The sequence below is a fragment of the Mus caroli genome, chromosome 3 (assembly GCF_900094665.2).
Source record: "Mus caroli chromosome 3, CAROLI_EIJ_v1.1, whole genome shotgun sequence".
Taxonomy (NCBI): Eukaryota; Metazoa; Chordata; class Mammalia; order Rodentia; family Muridae; genus Mus; species Mus caroli.
In genome coordinates, this window is record NC_034572.1 from 150,904,742 (window position 1) to 150,925,147 (window position 20,406).

Genomic DNA, 20,406 nt, shown 5'->3' on the forward strand with positions numbered 1-20,406 from the left:
TCATTCAGGATTTAGAACTAAGTTTTAAAAATTATTATTTTTTTTTTTTTTTTTTTTTTTTTTTTTTTTTTTTTTTTTTTTTTTTTTTTTTTTTTTTTTTTTTGAGACAGGGTTTCTTTTTGTGTCTCCCTGGCTGTCCTGGAACTTGCTTTGTAGACTAGACTAGGCTGGCTTTGAACTCATAAAGATCTGCCTGCCTCTGCCTCTTGAGTGCTGGGATTAAAGGCATATACCGCCAGCACCAGGCCTAAACACTAATTTTTCTCAGCATTTTGACCAGTTGTGTTTGATTAGTAACTGCTGTCAACTGTGAGAGGCTTTTCTAGACAAGATTGATTAGCTCTGATTATAAATATTTAGAAGGCAGTTTATCAGCATGTCCACTTAGCAAAACCACAGTAGTAAATTCCTCCACCTTAGCCCCAGAGGCTTTAGAATGCCAGAATGAATTCTCTTCCATGGGATATTCCTCATATCCAAGGGTAAAGCTGTTGTCATTCTCATGACAGCCAAGCCACTACTGTAAGTACATTTTGCTTAGCCGATAGTATCGCAGCATGCAGTATTAAGCTCATTGTATCTTTTTTCCCCCAGTGGCTGCAAGTTCTGGCATTCTGAAAGCTAGCCAGCATGGAGGAAGCTTCCTATTCAATTCCAGATTATCTTTGCCCTGCAACCAAAGTATGTGGTGTCTTCAACAATAGGGTCTTATCATCTAGTTATGGTCGACAGCCAAAAGTAATGGAAATAGCTTTTGTTGCTTTGGGGGCCTTTGGAAGCTCCCTGACCAATACCTCATAGGGAGGTAAGCTATGCCTGACACAAAGAGTTTTGTTTAATGACCCATGTCTTCTGGAAGCAGCCCTGTCTACCAATGAACGGCAGCTGTGCTAGAACTCCCTTTTTCTTTAATTTTTACACGAGTATGTGCATGTAAGTATGGGTACCCATGGTAGAGGCCAGATGACGGCATTTGGAGCCCCCGGATTTATTGTCCTAGGGGATGGTGCACTAACTGCCTGACATGGGTACTGGGAACCAAACTCAGGTCCTCTGCAAGAGGAATATGAACTCGTAACCACTGAGCCATCTCTCCAGCCTCTTTAATTTTATATATATATAATATATATATATATATATATTTTAACCTAGCTTACAAGGATTTTTATAAGGACTTTCATACATCCTATATATATATATATATATATATTTTTTTTTTTTAACCTAGCTTACAAGGATTTTTATAAGGACTTTCATACATCCTAGAATTGTCTACCAACACCCACCCAAAAAAAGCATACACACACACTCACTCACTCACTCACTCACTCACTCACTCACTCTTTGGTTTTCCATCTCTCTGCTCTATTCCCACTTAACTCTTTAATCTCCAGAATTCTTTTATCTCCTTTTGAATCACATGCTCTACTGCAGAGGTATTACTTGAGATTAGAAAACACCATCATGTAAAATACTTTCAGAGTAGGAGCTGATTTTAATTCCTGCCCATGACTTTGATGGACAGATAATGGACCTGCAGGTGTTGAAGAGGAGTGAATCCTGGTCTGTCTGATTTTCTCATAACTCTGAAATTCCTTTCATGGGTATCTGTTTACTGTTATTTCCTCACTTACAGATTCATTCTGTCCTTTTTTTTTTTAAAGGATCTTTCAAGCAATCGTCTTGCAACTGTGCCTGCTGATTTTGCTTTGCTGTCCAGTCTGCTGCGACTCAATCTTTCCAGTAACCAGCTGAAGGATTTGCCAGCAGAAATAAGCAGAATGAAAAGTAAATTGCCATAGTAAATTCTGTATGAATTCGAGGTTAATGCAACTTTCTTTTGGAAAAACAATTGTTAAGATAATTATAGAGAAAGAAAGTATGTTGTTCTTTTTTTTTTTAATTATTGTAAATTCAAATGCTACTTAGTAAGATTGTTCTCCAGACAATTGTATCTAGGGTCTGCCTAAAGAATGATTATCAAAAGACATGTAGCTTATAACAAAATGAAATTGTAACTGGTGAGTACCAGAAAGAACATACAGGAACTTGATGAAGACTCTGCTTCATCCTGTCTTCAGCTGACTCCACCTGTGATGCATAGGGATTCAGCTGTTGCTTCCCTTGGCTTGGAAGGAATGATGTCTAGTGAGAGTCCTGTTCTGTCTGAGTGCTCAGATTGTTAATTCTTTTTTTTAAAATAATGAAATAGTAAACGGTAGTGGTTCATCGTTTACAGAGGTAACACTTAAGGGACCACATACAGGTAGAAGCATTCTAGCGCTTCTGTATTTGTAGTCATGACTATCTCAAAGCTCTTAATTTAGAACGAAAAACATTATTTTGTTCTTGTTTAAAGGCAGAAAACATGGTTAGTATTTCTGGGTTCATGACTACACTACTACCCACTGTATACTGTTTACCATTGCTAGTCTTTTTTGGTTAGTAATATATGATATTTTTCTTGTAAAAATATAAGTTACATTAAAATTATATACTAAGAAATTAAAAGTTTTGAACTATGCTGTCTCCTATCACTCAGGCTGCCCTCAGACTTGCTATGTAGTTGAAGATGGCTTTGGTCTTCCTGCTTCTACCTGCCTAGTGCTGGGGTTACACATTTGAGTTGTCATGCCTAACTCCTGTTCATAGTTTTAGAAGTCATAGATGTGATTTTTCTACAATTGATTGTAGATAAATTTCAATTAAATTGTAAATTTGTGATTTTTACTTTAACTCTGATTTAAATGAAATTATTTTGGGCAGGCCTTGACTTTTCATTTTCAATGTCACATACCTTAACTAACATAATATAAAATCAGAACAACGTATGGAACATCGCCCTTCTTCCTTTCTTTTCTGCCAAGATCAAACTTAGAACCTTGTATGTGCTAGACGGGTGGTACTGTTGAATCAACCAGAAGCATGGTTTTGTTTGTTTGGTTGGCTTTTGTTTTTCCCAACTGGAGCATGCTCAAACAGCAGAGGGCATCTGAACTCACACAGCAGCCTGATGACTCCTTGACTGTGTGAGTCTCTGTTCTTAGCCATGCTGCAGTGTCTTCCCTCTACTTCACATACAGTATTTGCTAGTTATATGTTACTGTTGAGCAGAGCCTAGGATTTTACATTTGTGTGATGCTAAGTAACCAGAATGCTTTCTCTTGAGAGTTTGCCGATGTATTACTAACAGTGGTTCTGTGAGGTAAATGGGACAGTGATGCATTTTCCCCCCACTTTAAAGATTGATAATTATGGGAATTAGAAATCAAATTTAGAACTAAGTGTTTATCTCCCCACCCCTCCCCCAGAACACATAGTCCACTGCTTTGTTCCTCAGCCAGTGCTCCTGATTTGACCCCAGAGTTTACAATAGCCTTTTTCTTTAAATTTTATTTATTTTATATGTATGTGTGTTTTGCATGCATGCATTTATGCGCATCTCGTTTGCAGAGGTCAGAAGAGAGATCCCCTGGAACTGGAATTGTGGGTGGTTGTACATCACTAGTCATTATGTGGGTGCTGGATCTTCTGAAAGAGCAGTCTGTCAGTGCCTTTACCTATTAGGTATCTAGCCAGCTCCTACAATGAGCTTTTGTTTATAGAATTTTACAGACTTGGGTGGATCAGTTCATCACCTTTTTCCCCCTCATTATTCTAGGCAAGTATTATCTAAATTTTTGGAGAAGGTAGAACACTCAATATAAAATAAATGAATATTAAGCTTAAAAAATAAACTTATTAGAAGTTAAAACTAGTACTACATTTTTTTTAAAAAAATGTGGCTAGCTTCTCTACATAGTAGAAGAATAGAAGCTGAAGGTGGCATGTCAGTACAGTTTTCAATTATGTTAAAATTGAAAGAATTGAAGTTAGAAAAATAAGCTGCAAAATGCATATTCCTTATTCCAGTTTACTGGAGGGTTGAGGATGAAATGTTTGAAGTATGTTTTCAGTCTTAAAATAGGAGAATCTGTAATATGGTTAAGGTAGAAAATTGCTTGTTAACTCCTTAAAGAATACCTTTATTTAGACCGTTTTATTTTTCTGGAAAAGGCACACATCAGACAAAATAGCAGTCAGGAGGATGAGGCAAGAGGTTTGGGAATCTAGATCTGAGGCCAGCTTGGGCCTCATAGAGGAGAGGACACCCTGTCTCCAAAACTAAACAAGTGAAGAAGAACTATCAGGAGATGAAGATCCTGGAGTGGAAGGCATTGTTGAGATACAGTGTTTGCTTTTACTGGGCAGATTAGTTTAGGTGTTAAGGAAAGCATGTTGGCACTAGGAGATGGCTCAGTTGGTAAAATTCTGGTACACAAGTATGAGGATCCCTGGCACACACGTAAAGTCTCAGCACTCACTAACCTAATCATTAAGGTCCTGGGTCATTAAGGGACCCTGTTTCAAAAAATAAGGTAGAAAAGATAGAAGAAGATACCAAACGGCAACATCTTCCCTTCACACGCACAAGCATATGTACCCATGTGCAAGCATATACGTACACATCCCATAAAATTCCCCATAGAAAAGAAGAGAGGGAGGAAAAGAAGAGGCAAAATGGATGGATAGGATGAATGGGAAGGAGTACACACAAACCCAAGGCTTGCGTTATAGTGTATGTAAGCCATTGTCACATTCACTCATCCAACAGAGAACATCCATATTTAGATGCCTTAATTACACTAAGCTCTTTTAAAGAGGAGTAAATGAGAGCTGTACAGTAAATACCGTGTATATACTTCAGAGCAGTTTAGCAAAGTACCTAAAAACCTTGCTCGTAACTGTATTTTAAAGATGGCCTTGTACTATTCACTATTGATTACCATTTCTCTTTATTTAAATACAAAAGTCAATTTTTATTTGTTCAGTTCAAGGATGTTTGCATATTTTTGATTGTCATATCCATCGGAACAGATTAAGAAGTCTTTGTGATATGTTTATTATGATTTGATATTTTTCTATATTTAATTCTCCAATAAATTATTCTGTCTTTTTATACAATAAAAAAATTAAAGTATCTTCTAATTGTCTCTGAATATATATTGTAGGATTAAAGCATTTGGATTGTGATGCCAATCTCCTGGAGACTGTGCCTCCTGATGTGGGTAGCATGGAATCACTGGAATTGCTTTATTTGCGGAGGAATAAATTGTGTGTTCTACCTGAATTTCCTTCTTGTAGGCAACTAAAGGTACTATTTAGTTAATAATTATACCACTGCATGATTTCTAAAACTTTTTTAATGAAATTGAAGTTTTTAAAAACTAGCCAATCTTTTGGATATAATCTATGAATGGTATTTTTCTCTGTTGATATCTTTCAAAACTTCCATCTACTACTAAGAGTACTAATGTTTTCTTGGTAATAAAAAGAAATAATCATTCAGCAGTAGGTTTTGTGTACTTGGTGTAGTGAGCAGTTTTTCCCTAAAGAAGGGCATTATAGTGAGGTGAGAGGCTCTGCTGACCTGTACTGTGGCTGGCCTGTAGCAGCTGGGGGCACGGGGACTTGTTAGGTTGCCACTTCTCAGGATTACCTGACTGCAGTCACATTTCCAAGCTAATCTTTTGGTTTGAGGTGTAGCATTAGTACTGCCTCCTAGGTTTGATGTGCTTTAGCTCTTTTTTGAGGTATGGCAAGTTTTTTGTTTTTTTTGTTTTTGTTTTTTTTTTAAATAGAATTGTGGCCGTGAGTTTTTTAAAATGCTGGGAAATTCCATTCACTATGGTAAGTTTTTATTGGTTATAGATTCTGTTAAGAAGCTGGTGTATGTAATGATAATATTCCGTAGTATTTGTTACCCTGAAAACAGTTTTGAATGGGTTTCTTATGAAACTAGTTTTTCATCAGTATTGTGTTTAGATTTATACTTTTACTTCTGTAAGTATAATTAAATTGTTTTACTGACTTAGTTTTGTAAAACTATTTCTGCAAGGTTAAACAATTATTTTGAGATTGTCAGAAAAAATTCTTTAATCATATTGTAGCTTTACAAGAGGTTATGTCTAAATGACATGATAATTACAATGTTCTTGTTCTGTTTGCTGCAGTGATTTAAAACTAAAAGTATCCACACTTGTTTTCATTGTTTAGTATACAGTTGAATGAAATATGTTGTACCTGGTTTCATAGGAATTACACCTAGCTGAAAACCAGATCGAGAAGTTAGGGGCAGAGCATCTTGAGCACCTGCAGGCTATCCTTGTCCTGGACCTAAGGGGCAACAAGCTGCGGTCTGTCCCTGAGGAAATGGCCCTCCTGCAGTCTTTGGAAAGGCTTGACCTGAGCAACAATGATATTAGTAGGTATGTTTAAAGATTAAATGGTAGAAATTAGAGTTTATTCTGCATTGAATTATAATTAGTTTTCTAAGTCCTTTTTAAAAATCTATTAATTATATATTGAACTCATGTTGTATACGAAGAATTAGTTTTCTTCCTTGACAGCCAAGCTAATACATTAATGGAAGCAGATGTGTAGTCACATTTCAGAACCCCTCAGGGTTGCTTTTTGTCTTTTCCGTGCATGGCTCCAGTTCCAGATACTTACTGTCCATGCTGCGACAAAGCAAGTGCTTCATGGGTATTTATTGGGCTTGGGTAATGAACATAGAATTGAAATATGAAGTTCTCAGGTGACTAAAGGATTTATGATTAAAGAACTTGAAATAGGACTGAGATTAGTTAGTCAGTTAGCAGGTGCCTGATATACACACACCTAACAGCACACTTATGCTCGGACCTCTGAGTTCTAACAGCTGAGATATATATATATATACCACGATGTTTAATTCCATGTGAAAGTTGGTGTATATGATCCATATGTCAGGAGGAAACAACACACATATAGCTTTGGGAATTCGAAATAGCGTCCAAGTAGGGAAGTCTAAGAATTTAGGCCAAATAGTCAGTTTTTATTAGTTCAGAGCCACTAGCATACCATGAAGGCATTATCCTGAGTGCAAGCCCATTAAAGAGCCACTCGATGGCTATGAGTATGGTGCTTTGAGTGGGAAGGGGTTGTGGGCGGCAGGCTTTAAAAATGACCTGTCAGTTTAGCTCAATAATAATTGTCACTAAGAAATGTTTCTTTGTCCAATTTGTTGACAGTGTGTGATGTGACTGCAGTGTCCATGGGGAGAAGGGGATGAAGTGAGGAGGTGAACCAGGATAAGTTGTCTCTAGTAGCTGTTGGCTGTCTGTTAGAGTTGGACAGAGCAGAGTGATAAGCAAAGAATGGTGAAAGCTACAGAACACAGTGCTAAGAAATGATTTGCCTACAGAGATGAGACTTTTGGGTTTATAAAGTAAGGGCACACATGAGTCTTTGAGCTTTGTGGAAAAAGCAGTTTTCAGCTGTTGTAGCAGTTTGTGTCCTCCTGACTTCCCTGTGAAGGCTCCTCATTGCTGCTGGAGCCACTTGTCAGGAGAACACCAGTCTTCATGCCTGAAACTCCATGTTATTTTCCAATGGGTGTGGGTAGCTGTTTCCTAGGTGGGTTTGAGATCACTTAAAAAGCAGTGAAGGAAAAACAAAAAAACAACAAACCCGATGGTGAGACATCACTGAATTAGAATCTTATACAGTGAGAGCTTGGAATTTGTTCTAGTTTTTGGAGATCCCCTTCTGTAATTGGGTGAAGTCTTATGTGTCACTGGGCTGCAGATTACTCATGGCTGTTGGTTTTACTGTTTCAGAATGAGCACTAGGCAGATAGAGCAGATGCTTTGTAGTGCATGTTCTTTAACAGCTGTGGTGTGAGCTTGGGAATGTATCTGGCCATCTTTCTGTGTGTTAGCATTAAAAGGAAAAGATTTTAGGGGCATTCATGCCTCTTGAGATTATTACAGGATATGTTGTTTTCATTTGTTACTTTATAGTCATGCCTTTGATTTAATTAGACTTACATGTAATGTTTCCTTGAAATCTGTTCTGTAGTCTGCCCTGCTCATTGGGAAATCTTCATTTGAAATTCCTGGCACTAGAAGGAAATCCTCTAAGAACCATTCGAAGAGAAATTATAGCTGTACGTACTATTAGGATTTAGCAACTTATTTTTAAATTAAAATTCAGATATGTATGCTGATGCACAAAACTTCCAAGTGTGCCTTGCTAATAATGTGTTCTGTCTCCACTCTTTTAGAAAGGAACTCAAGAAGTTCTAAAATACCTGCGCAGCAAGATCAAAGGTACTACTGTTGCCTTCTGTATTTTGAAGGAATATATGAAAAGTGGTGATGTTAAAAGGACATCAATTTAAGTGTTCTTTTGATATGCTTATTAGAGGTAGAGTGCTTGGCATTCATGGTTCCAATTCTATATTCCTGCAGACTATCACTTATAAAAGTGCTGGAGAGATGGTTCAGCGATTAAGAGCACTTGCTGCTCTTATAGAAGACCAGATTTGTTTCCCAGCACCTACATGGCAGCTCACTAGGGGAACCAGTGCTCTCTTCTGATCTCTGTAGGCACCAGGCAGGCACATGGTTCACATGCATTCATGCAGGCAAAATACTCAAATACATAAAACAACAACAAAAAAAAGAACCTTTTTTTTTTTAAAGTTCTTGAATTCATGATTGTGGATGCTATGCCTCAGTCCTTTAGATTTGTGTTGAAATCTACCAGTTATGAAGTATCAACACAAAGTTTAATATTTTTCTTTTCTTTTTTTATTTCATGTATATGGGTGTTCTGCCTACTTGTATGTATGTGCACATATGCCATATCATAGGACTTTACTATGTTTCTTTTTTGTTTGTTTGTTTGGTTGGTTTTTTGAGACAGGGTTTCTCTGTATAGCCCTGGCTGTCCCAGAACTCACTCTGTAGGCCAGGCTGGCCTTGAACTCAGAAATCCACCTGCCTCTACCTCCCAAGTGCTGGGATTAAAGGCATGTGCCACCACTGCCTGGCTGATTACTGTTTCTTAAATGATGTCTCTATTATTGGGAATAAAATATATGACTGGGTATTATCAGTACTATCTAGAAATCATGAATACTTTTATATATCATTACAAATTTAAAGATAGCTGTGTAATTTTAATATTCACTTTATCTAACTTTTCTTTTCCAGATGATAGAACCAATCAAAATGATTCTGTTCCTGAGACTGCCATGACACTACCAAGTGAAGCCAGAGTCAATATCCATGCTATAGCCACACTAAAGCTGCTAGATTATAGGTATGTAGTGTCTTTTAGTTGTTGTTCTGTTGCTGTGATCAAGCAGCACGTTTTTAAAACAGAGCATTTAACTTGGGGCTGACAGTTACATTCATGGTTGTAGAGAGTAAGCCCATAACCATCATGGCAGGGAGCATGCCAGCAGGCAGTCAGGCATAATGCTGTTCAGCTAACTGGAATGGTGTGGGCTTATGAAACCTCAAAGCACACCCCCCAGTAACATACTTTTTTCAACAAGGTCACACCTCCTAATCCTTCCCCAAACAGTTCCACCAACTATGGACCAAGTATTCAAATATATGACTTTGTGGAGGCTAGTCTCATTCAAACCATCACACTGTCCACTTGCATAGTATGGAGGGACTTTCTTGGACCTTCCAGCAGTATAATGAGACAGAGACTGCTAATAAAAAGTTTGAAGCTTAGGCCTTTTGCTTGGGCAATATTCCAGCTAGCTCATCTAACTTAACCTACCAACTAGCCTTCAACCCACTACATGGCTAACTCTGTACTTCTCTGCTCTGGTCTGTCTTTCCCATTGTCTGTTCTCTGAATCTCCTGCCTCTTCTCCTTATGACCTCATTTGCCAGGAAATTCCACCCTAGTACTTCCTGCCTTAGCTATTGGCTGTTGTATATTTATTACAACCAATTAGCAGCATGACAACCTCAGATACTTCACTAGATTGCCTTTAGGCAGGTGAAGGATGAATATTTACGAAATAGAAAACCCAGTGATGGCCATAGAAATGACATGCCAAAATCCTGCCAGCATTTAGCTCTCTGCCTATACAGAATTAACAATTGTAAATACAGAGACATACTTACAAGTAAAAAAGGTTACCTCAACAGCAAGGCATTGAGGATGCAGTGTCCATGCCAGTCACTCTAAAGCTGCTAACTACAGATACATAGTCCATCTGCACAGTATTGCAAGGCCCATGGGGAACTTGAGAAAGAGCTCTTCAGAGAAAGGACAGCTAGTAAGGAAAAGACAGTCATAGGAGCAGATTTCCCCTTTGCAGGTTCCTCAGGTCACAGAATTTAAAAGTGAGCTCAAAAGAGAACTTGAGTCAAAGAGGTAAAGTGCCTGAATATCCAGGGAAAGGTATTATGGGAAGGAGGTGGAGTGCCTGAGTATCTGGATGTTTGAGGAGAGGTGTTGGAAGGAGGTAGAAGATGGAAAGGAGGGAGAGACTGGACTAACGTAGTGAAATTACGGATTGGGAAGAACGTGTGCTCTGGACCTTTTTTTTTTTTTTTTTTACACTCTATTTTGTGTGCATGGATGTTTTACCTGCATATATGTTTATGCACCACATATGTGTCTAGTACCTGAGGAGGCCAAAAGAGATGTCAGAGCTTCTGGGACTAGAGGTATAGAAGGTTGTGAGCCACCATGTGGGTCCTGGGAATCAGTCTAGGGTCTGCTGGAAGAGCAGTCAGTGCCTTTAACTACTTAGCCATCTCTTCAGCCCTATGTTTTGTGTGGTTTTTATTAAAGGACACATACCTTTTTTGGGAATGAGGTGGGCTTTGGTATAAGGTGGTGCTCCATCTATCTGGATAGTGTCTAGGAGGCAGGTGGCTGTAGTGGTCCTTTCATTCTCTTCCTTCCTAGTCTCCCCTATCAAGGATATTTGACACAGAGCAATATCAATTGTAAAATATGAGAGAGACAGGTAGGTGAATTAATGCTAACCTTTTTATGGTAAGATTTTATTATAATAATTATGAATGAGAGTTTGGTATTTAAGCTCTCAAATTCACTAACTAGCATTTAGAGAGCATTTCATGTTTGAGGGTGGATATGTTAAATAAGAAACTATTGTTTAGTTAATGGAAAACTTGACTAACAGGCAGCTTGAGAAGTGATTATGTTTGTGAATGGAACTGAGATGTCTCATAGTTGCACTGCATTCTGGGAACACAGTAACACCAAAGCACTGACAATGTCTGTGTACAGAATAAGGGAAAGCACTAAAGACTCTAAGTATTGTGGAAGTTTATCTATCATATTAGGGAAAGAAGCTGGATAACCCTGCAGGTGCTTCAGTAGTGATGCATGAAGCAGCTGCTGTGAGGATAAGTAATGCTGCCAACACTTTTGCTGATCCTCCTTTCTGTATGGTGTCAGAGAGATGTAGGTATATAGACTATAGGCAGATAACTATGCAGAGTCTACGAACGGTCATGTGACTCCTCATCCATGTGCTGGGAGGAACCCTCTCAGCAGTGAAGATCTCCATTGCCATTGTTCTCACCTCTTATTGCCACCCTGTAATGTGTGTGGCAGTCACTTAGCCACACTAACACCTTGAATTCCCCTGTACCTGTTCTGTAATCCTCTAACTTTAGGGCATTATTATATATGTTTACATTTGCAAAACCAGTGGAGTAACTATTAAAGACTACTCTTGAGATTCTAATCCCAAAGTAAGGACAAGCTACAAAGCTCAACAGTGTAGCAGCACCAACTGCATCTCCTCCACATAATAGAAGGACGAGAAGTAGCGTAGGTGATTACACGCATTAACTTAGTGCAATGGTACACCTGCCAGTCTTCAGTCACCAAAGCTCACAGATTGCACACATTTTAAGGAAAGCTTAGTTATAAAATTAGATTAAGCTCCAAGCACAGGTAGAGAAGTGGACCATGCATTCTGTGAGTTTCTGGATTTCCCAAGTGCTTCTGTTTCTGTTTCTGCTTCTGAGGATGAACAGAGCATCCTGCCCTCACAAAACTTTATCAGCTACCTTGAACTTTTTGGTAAAATCTGTAAAAGCCTTCAGATGTGGGGAATGGTGATTACATCTTTTTGGAATGTTGAGAATGCTTTTATTTTTGAACCACTTTTAGTGATAAGCAAGCAACCTTGATTCCTGATGACCTATTTGATGCCACAAAAACCACCCTCGTTACTTCCATCAACTTCAGCAAAAACCAGCTGTGTGAGATTCCACAAAGGTAGGATTGGCCAGTGATCCACCGTTGAGCTGGGCTCTCTGTTTGTCTATTGTGTCTTGGCAAATGAATGTTAGTTTCCTGAACTATTCATGTGAGAGAGTGCTGCACACTGTGGTTCTACTGTTCTGAGAGATGTACAGGATCTTAAAACTTCCAACCTTACGTTGTGAACTTGGGAAGTGGGTGTTAGAATTATTAACTCTAAAATTATTCGTCTTGTATAATGCAGTATGGCAGGGAGAGTATTGAGCAGCCACCCAAGTACCAGACCCACAGTGGATAAGAGTGGTTTCACTTGCAGGCTCAGGCTAGAGAAACTTGAGTGATTGATTTTTCTCCTTTAGAACTAAAGCCAAATATATGAACTGCTAGTGTCATCTTCTAGGCAGAGGACCTTCCACTCTAGCCACTAGTTGCTATTTATGTTGTACTTTCCTCTGTTCAGTATGTCATTGTTGGCATTAATTAACAAAATCTTCCAGTTAAAGGAGAAAACTAGTATATTGTTGAACTTCAACAGAGTTTGTTAACTGTCTGCACCCAAATGATGCTGACAAACGAATGACCTCTCACTATACACAGACTACAGGACAGGACGTGTCCTGCTGAGGAATCGCAGCAGTATAGCTGAGTGTGCTGTTTGTCTGTGACAAGCTGCTCTTAGCTTTCTCGCCTATGACATCATACTCATGTCTTAGTAGGCACGATACATGGACACCTAATGAAAGCAGATAGAAAATGACAAAGCACAAGGGAACTGATGAAGTAGTAAAGACTGCTATATCAAAAGAAAAAAAAAGTGTAAGAATTGCTTCATGGAACTGCCCAGATTTTCAAATGTTTAAAAGGGCAAACTATAAAATGTGTCACATTTACAGAGAACACTTGGGACGTAGGTCTTGAAGCAAGATAGCCTGTTATAAAAAGCAGAGCTGTCCATCTTTTTGTTCCTGTTGTTGAAGGGCTAGAAAGATATCTGATTTGATCCCAGATGTACATGGTTTGTTTGGGCAGACCTGGGTCATGCCAACTAATGGAGTCAAGATGTAGAGCTCCAGGGGAAGCTCCTGCGTACGTAGGCTGTACTTACTGCCTTATTCTACAGTCTCATTCTTACACAGTGTGCAATTCTCTTACCAGGGATGCTTGGTGTTTCTCAACAGCAACTTATAAAGTCAAAGAACACAGCACAGATCGCCTTGCTCTAGAGTATTTCTAAGCATGCTCTTTTTCTTAACATCCAAAACTTATAATTCATAATGAGTATTCATAAAGGTCTGGATGAAATGGAAGGATGTTGCATGCAGTCTTATCACTGATATATATGTTAATGACATTTTATCTTAAGCTGTTTGGAATTTTATGTGTAATTTGTATCTTGAATGCTTTATTTACCATATGTATTTACCTATTGGATTCTTTTTGTATTTCCCAACTTCATAAGTAATATTTTTAAAATCTATCTTAGCTGTGTATAAGTAAGTAGGGTCCTTCCTTATAGCAGTTAAAAAAACATACTGTTTCTTTAAGCCAAATTTCCAGAAAAACTACTGTGTTGAGGGATATGACCCTTAGTACATATATACCCAATAACATTTTTAAAGATTGTCAGTTACTCATTGAAGCTCACCTCCTCCCTGCACCTGCATCACCAGCTGTGATGGTCTTCTCTTTCTTTCTCTTTAGTAATGTGGTAGATTAAAAAGAAAAAAAAGTTTGTTATGTGGTGGATTATATCAGTCACGTAATTAAAATGTCTAAACTTGGTTAGGCTTATTAGAGATGTTCAATCCTTACACTTGGACCTCCACTGTTTAGGGGTGGCACTTGCCAGACTTAGAAACTGTTTTCAGATATTGTTTTAACCATGATTATATTTAATGCTAATTCAGATAATAAATATTAAAAAAAATGAATAGGTCAAATTAAAAAGTTACTTTCTGTGTATGGATGTTTTGTCTGCATCAGTGAATCATTTAAATGTCTGATGCTTGTGGAGGACAGAGGAGTATGGGAGCCTCTGAAACTGGATTCACAGTTGACTGTGAGATGCCACGTGGGTACTGGGAATCAAAAGTGGGTCCTCTAAAGAGTAGCCAGTACTCTTAACATCTTAGCTATCTCTCCATTATGCTGTCTAAAACACTGTGATATCAGTGTCTAACAAAACACTTCATGAATTTAGTTCACTGCCAAAATAAAATGCTATAGAAGCCACCTAGGTCTGATTTTTCTCTTTTGTGTCATGATTTGGTTAAATGTATAATAAGTGAATTTTTAAATTAAACTTCAGTATCCATCCATTGTCAGAGTGAATGAAGCCTTGGTAAGTCATAGTAAGGTGGTTTTTAAGCCGTTTAGCCTTTGCACAGCCAGTTTCTGAAGTTTCTGTGAGGAAGTAAGGTCCTGGGAGCTATGGCGAGCAGAAGGGCACTGTTCTTCCTCTTATTATGGGTTCAGTTTTGAGTAAGTGCTGATATTTAAAATTGTTTTTGTTTCAGGATTGTTGAGCTGAAGGAAATGGTGTTGGATATCAACCTCAGTTTTAACAAGCTTTCATTTATATCCCACGAGTTATGCTTGCTTCAGAAATTGACATTTTTAGATTTAAGGTACTTGATAATTCTGTCACTTGACATCGTAAATGTTATGATTCATCTTTTGAGTTTTTATGTTGTATTTTCTTGGTGAGTATGGAATTTGGTCTTTAGTGTATTAAGTATATTAGGGGAAATGTAAAATTAAGTTATTTAGGCATTTTAACTGTCAATTGTAAGTAGCTTATAACTTAAGTGATGAGATAAAATTATCTAAAATATTTTTAATCAGTATTATATTCTTTAGATCCTAAGTAAATGGACAGTTCGTGCATGGAAACTGTCTCCTTCCTCTTGTTTGTTGCTGAAATAGATAGTGACGAAGCAGCACGTCCACCCTCTGAGCAGCCGTGGGTTGCACCAGGCCCAACCAGGACAGTAGACAGGTCAAGCAGAAGAGCCCTGCCTGGAGCAGAGAGAGTGAGAACCTACCTATGCTGTTTGGAAATCATAGCAAGCTAGATTTAAACAAATTCAGTAGGAAGCTAGCATCTACAGATATTTCTAGGAGCTACAGCTATTGTTCCTACAGGGTGATACCGTGCATCCCAGGCCCACAGCATTAACATTGTACTTGTAAACTCTGTTTTTAGTGCCTGCATTTTTGGTAGTGCTTCCTGTTGTTAGCTAGAGTACTTTTAGTTGGCATAAAGTACAGTTGAGGCAGGAGGGTGTGCCTGCCCTAGTTATGGAGCTTTTACTTCTCTGGGGTAGCAGAGCATAAAGCTGATGGAACAAAAGGAAGAGAGGTCCCCACGGCTGCTGTTTCCTTTTTGCCCCAAGCTTTGTCTCTTTGTGTAACTGTCCCTTAAATCTCTAATAGAATTAAATCTGCTTTCATGTCTCACAGCAGAAAGACTGAAGAAAAAGAGTAGGACAGGTGTGAGCTCTGCAGCATAGCGTGAACAGCTGTTGTGCAACATAGCATACACAGCCAGTCATTGTGCAACATAGAGTGCACAGACAGTCACTGTGCAATAGAGTGTGTACAGTCAATCATTGTGCATAGAAACAAAAGGCTGCAGGAGACTTGTGTCATTAACTACTACCAATCCCACTTCCTAGGGTCATCCTAAGGAGATCAGGCTAATAAGAATTGACAAACATATTTATGTGCTTTTTATTCTTTCTGGGATTTAAACTAGTAAAGGTTTTCAAGCTTTAAACATTGTGCTTTGATTTTCAACTTAGGAATAATTTTTTAAGTTCTTTGCCTGAAGAGATGTCATCACTGACAAAACTACAAACGATCAATCTTTCCTTTAACAGGTAAGGAAACATCTGGGAGCCAGATAGATCAGAAGCCTTTATTTTTACCATATTTTACTAGCAGATTTTATTTTCATTTAGATTCTACTTGAATGTAATGTTGCTTAGAAATCTCATGATTGGTGCTTAGCTGATTTGTTTGTTTTACCGCTGAAGAAACCCATAGTCTAGAAGAAAGATAAACATCTGACTAATTATGATTGTTGTAGTGGAAAGAGGTGCCTTGAGGTAAACAGATGTTAGCCAGGCACACCTGTCTTTGGCATCTGATGGGTTGGTTTGGACAATGAAGCCTGTGTCTGTGATAGTCAGGAATCTTGAAAGAATGCAAAATGCCCTTGTTCTGGAAGCCTAAACAAAATTAGATCAAGAAAGAGTAACTTCCTGAGGGTGGCCTGTAGACACCCCAAGATATGTTGTCCATCAGTGAGGAGCTTTGCCTCAGCTTTTGCTCGTTTGATAGTATCTTCTATGTCTGATGAGTATGTGTTCCAAAATCAGTCTCTAATGGAGGAGCTAAAGAAAGTACCCAAGGAGCTGAAGGGGTCTGCAACCCTATAGGAGGAACAACAATATGACATAACCAGGACCCCCCAGAGCTGTGTCTCAGGTTGCATATGTAGCAGAGGATGGCCTAGTCACCCATTAATGGGAGGAGAGGCCCTTGGTCTAGCAAAGATCATATACCCCAGTACAGGGGAATGCCAGGGCCAGGAAGCAGGAGTGGGTCGGTTGGGGAGCAGGGCCGGGGTAGGGTATAGGGGACTTTCAGGATAGCATTTGAAATGTAAATGAAGAAAATACCTAATAAAAAATTGTTTTTGAAAAAAAAGGAAATTTTGAATATAGAACTTAAAGCACACTTAAACAGAGTCATCCATTTTTAAGGGTGATGTGACTCTTGCCCATTACATGGAGTTGTTGTGTTCACATTGTAACAGGTTCAAAGTGTTTCCTGAAGTTCTGTATCGAATCTCCACACTGGAAGCGGTTCTGATCAGCAACAATCAGGTTGGCTCTCTGGACCCTCAGAAGATGAAGCTGATGGAAAATCTGAATACTTTAGACCTTCAAAACAATGACCTTTTGCAGATTCCCCCAGAGCTTGGGAACTGTGTGCAGCTACGGTAACTTCTTTACTGGGGGGTTTCCAATTGATTTGTTGATTGCTTTTTTTCTTATAGGAAATTGAAATAACAGACTTAATACCTTCTAACAATAATAGTTAAGCAAACACCTCATTTTTCTTTTTAAATTTCACCAGATGTTTTCTGGCATATATATATATATATATATATATATATATATATATATATATATGGCATATATATATCATTATGTATGCATAAACACCATTTCTCTTAGTATTATTCTCTTTATATGCTTATCCAGAATTGCACTGGGGAGGGGGATTTCTGAGGTCACACTACAGGGCACCAACTTTGGAAACCCAGTCCTGATGGTCTTGCTTCTCCCTCAGCCCTTATCCTGCTCTCAGTAGTAACCATCTTAGTATCCCCTGTGAAACCTTCCTCTTCTTCACACAGAATTACTGCTACTCTTCTTTCTGACCCATCTATTCTACTTCTTTTATTAATTCAGAAATTAGTTGTGTTAAAGCTTCAGTCATTCTAAGCACCTCATTAAGGGCTGGTTAAACAATAGGAGGAGGGCGAGGGCTAGAGAGCTCAGCTGGAAGATGCTTGATTCTTGAAAGCAGCATGTTATTTTTTGGCTGTTTGCCTTAGTGGGGTTATAGTTGTAAAATTTTATCCCTGGCTCTTTGGATCCATTTTGAACAGTGAAATGATAAACAAAAAGTACAAATACTTGTTAACTATGCACTGAGTAGGCCGTAGGAAGGACGCCTGGTTGCAGTGTGATTCCAGATGCTCTATCAGACTTCACAGGAATGAAGTCTTAAAAGACATCAATTTTTTCCTATTCTCAGCATAACCTGCAAATCCAGTGATTTGGGATTACAGACAGATTTGGAGTGGGTAGATTAACAGATAACAGAGTACAGTAGTGAGAGTCAACTGCAATTCTTTTTTTTTTCTAGAAGCTAAGAAAATTAAGTGTATAAGAGTTTCCAAGTGCTGGGCGTGGTGACGCACGCCTTTGGTCCCAGCACTAGGGAGGCAGAGGCAGGCAGATTTCTNAGTTTGAGGCCAGCCTGGTCTACAAAGTGAGTTCCAGGACAGCCAGGGCTACACAGAGAAACCCTGTCTTGAAAAACCAAAAAAAAAAAAAAAAAAAAAGAGTTCCCAAGTAACATGGAAATAGTTGAAGAATTGTAGGTGAACCTTTATAATGTTGTGTGAGCCTTTTAATTTTTTTTACATAAAAATTTAGATTATTAAAGTCTTTTGATTGAAGATATTTCACTAATCCCATTAAAAACAAAAGAACCAGCCCTTAACTTGTAAATTGTAATTGTCTTATTTCCAAATATGGGAGGGCGGACATATGTGAAAGGCCCTTCTGGTGCAGATACTTACAGCCAACCTTTAGACTGAGCATGGAAATGCCAATGGAAGAGTTTGGGGAAGGACTGAAGAAGCTAAAGGGGTTTGCAGCCCCATAGGAAGAACAACAGTATTAGCTAACCAGACCCCCCAGAGCTCCCAGGAACTAAACCACCAATCAAAGAGTGTACATGGGCCAGTCTGCACTCCTCAGTACATATGTAGGAGAGGATTGCCTTATCTGGCATCAGTAAAGGGGGGGTGGAGATGTACTTGGTCCTATGGAAGCTTGATGTCAAGAAGGGGGATGCTAGATGGGTGAGTGGGTGGGTGGAGGAGCACCCTCTTAGAGGCGAAGGGCAGGGGGAGGGGGATCATGAAGGGAGACATTTGAAATGTAAATAAATAATTAATGAAAAATAAAATAAAAAACCTATAAACAGAAAAAAGATAAAAAGAAAGAACCTTGTGGGGTGTGGAGTGAGCTGTGACTTCAGTGTTCTTGGCATCCACGTCAGTTTGTTCACTCTCTTGCTTACTTAAATCTATTCTATTACCTAGTGTGTGCTTGTACCAAATCGAGAGGAGACTCAAATCACAGTGCCACCATTAAGCAGCTGTTTATTTTGAATGGGCTTTTGTCTCTCCAGAATTGTATTTCTCTTTAAATTAGAAATATTAATGATACCTAAACCATAAGTCTTTTTAAACAAAACCAACAGAGTCAGAGACTATAAACACCATATTGTGACTTTCATGTGATAGCCTGTGCTGTTGGACATTGTCATAATTCTAGCTGTTTGCATGCTTAGTTGGACTTTTAAAAGACACATAAGAAAATACACATTTTATTTATAAAATTGCAAACAATAGTTTTATTTCATGAAAAGAAAATCACTAATGGGAAATGTTTGATTTTCCTGTTTCTTCTGTTTAGGACACTACTGCTAGATGGAAATCCATTCCGAGTTCCTCGAGCGGCCATATTAATGAAAGGCACAGCTGCTGTGCTGGAGTATTTGAGAGATCGAATCCCTGCCTGAGTACAGCTGGCTTCTTACTCTGGGCATGGTCACTCGGGATAGGACAGAGTCAGCCTCCAGTGACTCCTGTGTTCCAGGTGTCACGACAGTCACTGTTTGGGCTATGGTCATTCCTACTAAATGTCTACAGCTTGTGAAGTGATGTGAACATTTATAATGTCAACTGCAACAGATTTTAAATGTTTTATAAATTCATTCCTTTATGACACTGCAAGAACTTTTCATATGATTTTTATAATGAAAAAGCAACCATCTTTGTAAATCTGGGTTCCCCCTAGTATCTTTTCATTTTCTATCTTATATGAACTGAGCAAGACTATATAAGGTTTAAAGTCAGCAAACTCTTACTAAATATTATTTTTTGGCATTTAAAAGAAAATCAGACTTTTCGTTGTCCAGGATAGGACTTGGTCAGTGTCAGTGTCATGTTTATGTTTAGGGTTTTGGTTTTGACTTTAAATTTTTTTTTTTAATGTTTTGAGTGTCCTTTATTCCAACGTGATACATCTTATTATTTCTACAACCTTGATTCTGAAATCTCCTTACAGTCTGATTAAAACTAGACTGGTAGTTTTACAGTAATTTTCTAAAAAGGAGTTAGATATAGCCAAGCTTGATTTAATAAAAATCCAAATATAAACATTGTTGTTTACACTGAAATTATCAAATGCAGCTTTTCAGCCATCCTGGTTCATCATGTGATTGAGTCAAAAGTAGCCAGCTCAGTAGAAGCATGTGTCAGCGTGCGGAGGGTGGAGGTAGAGAACTTATAGGTGGTTGAGGTTGTTTATCTTAGGAAAATCAGTGCTAATAAAGATACATGCTTCGTGTTCATAATAAAAGTTACATTTTTAAGGTATTGGTACAGTGTTT

At 38.4% G+C, this 20,406-nt stretch overlaps 1 protein-coding gene across 3 annotated transcripts in view; it reads left to right on the forward strand.

Moving 5' to 3' along the window:
* Lrrc40 (leucine rich repeat containing 40) overlaps positions 1 to 20,392 on the forward strand; it is a 30,497-nt gene extending 10,105 nt beyond the window's left edge. For all 3 annotated transcript variants that reach the window (XM_021157651.2, XM_029475028.1, XM_021157654.2), the window contains 11 exons: positions 1,665 to 1,788; positions 5,052 to 5,194; positions 6,136 to 6,308; positions 7,942 to 8,029; positions 8,147 to 8,192; positions 9,081 to 9,189; positions 12,049 to 12,156; positions 14,658 to 14,768; positions 15,945 to 16,022; positions 16,964 to 17,149; positions 19,428 to 20,392. In XM_021157651.2, the coding sequence (XP_021013310.1) occupies positions 1,665 to 1,788; positions 5,052 to 5,194; positions 6,136 to 6,308; positions 7,942 to 8,029; positions 8,147 to 8,192; positions 9,081 to 9,189; positions 12,049 to 12,156; positions 14,658 to 14,768; positions 15,945 to 16,022; positions 16,964 to 17,149; positions 19,428 to 19,533 (1,272 nt within the window). In that variant the 3' untranslated portion in view covers positions 19,534 to 20,392. The remainder of the gene's footprint in view (positions 1 to 1,664; positions 1,789 to 5,051; positions 5,195 to 6,135; positions 6,309 to 7,941; positions 8,030 to 8,146; positions 8,193 to 9,080; positions 9,190 to 12,048; positions 12,157 to 14,657; positions 14,769 to 15,944; positions 16,023 to 16,963; positions 17,150 to 19,427) is intronic.
* Positions 20,393 to 20,406: the final 14 nt, after the last annotated feature.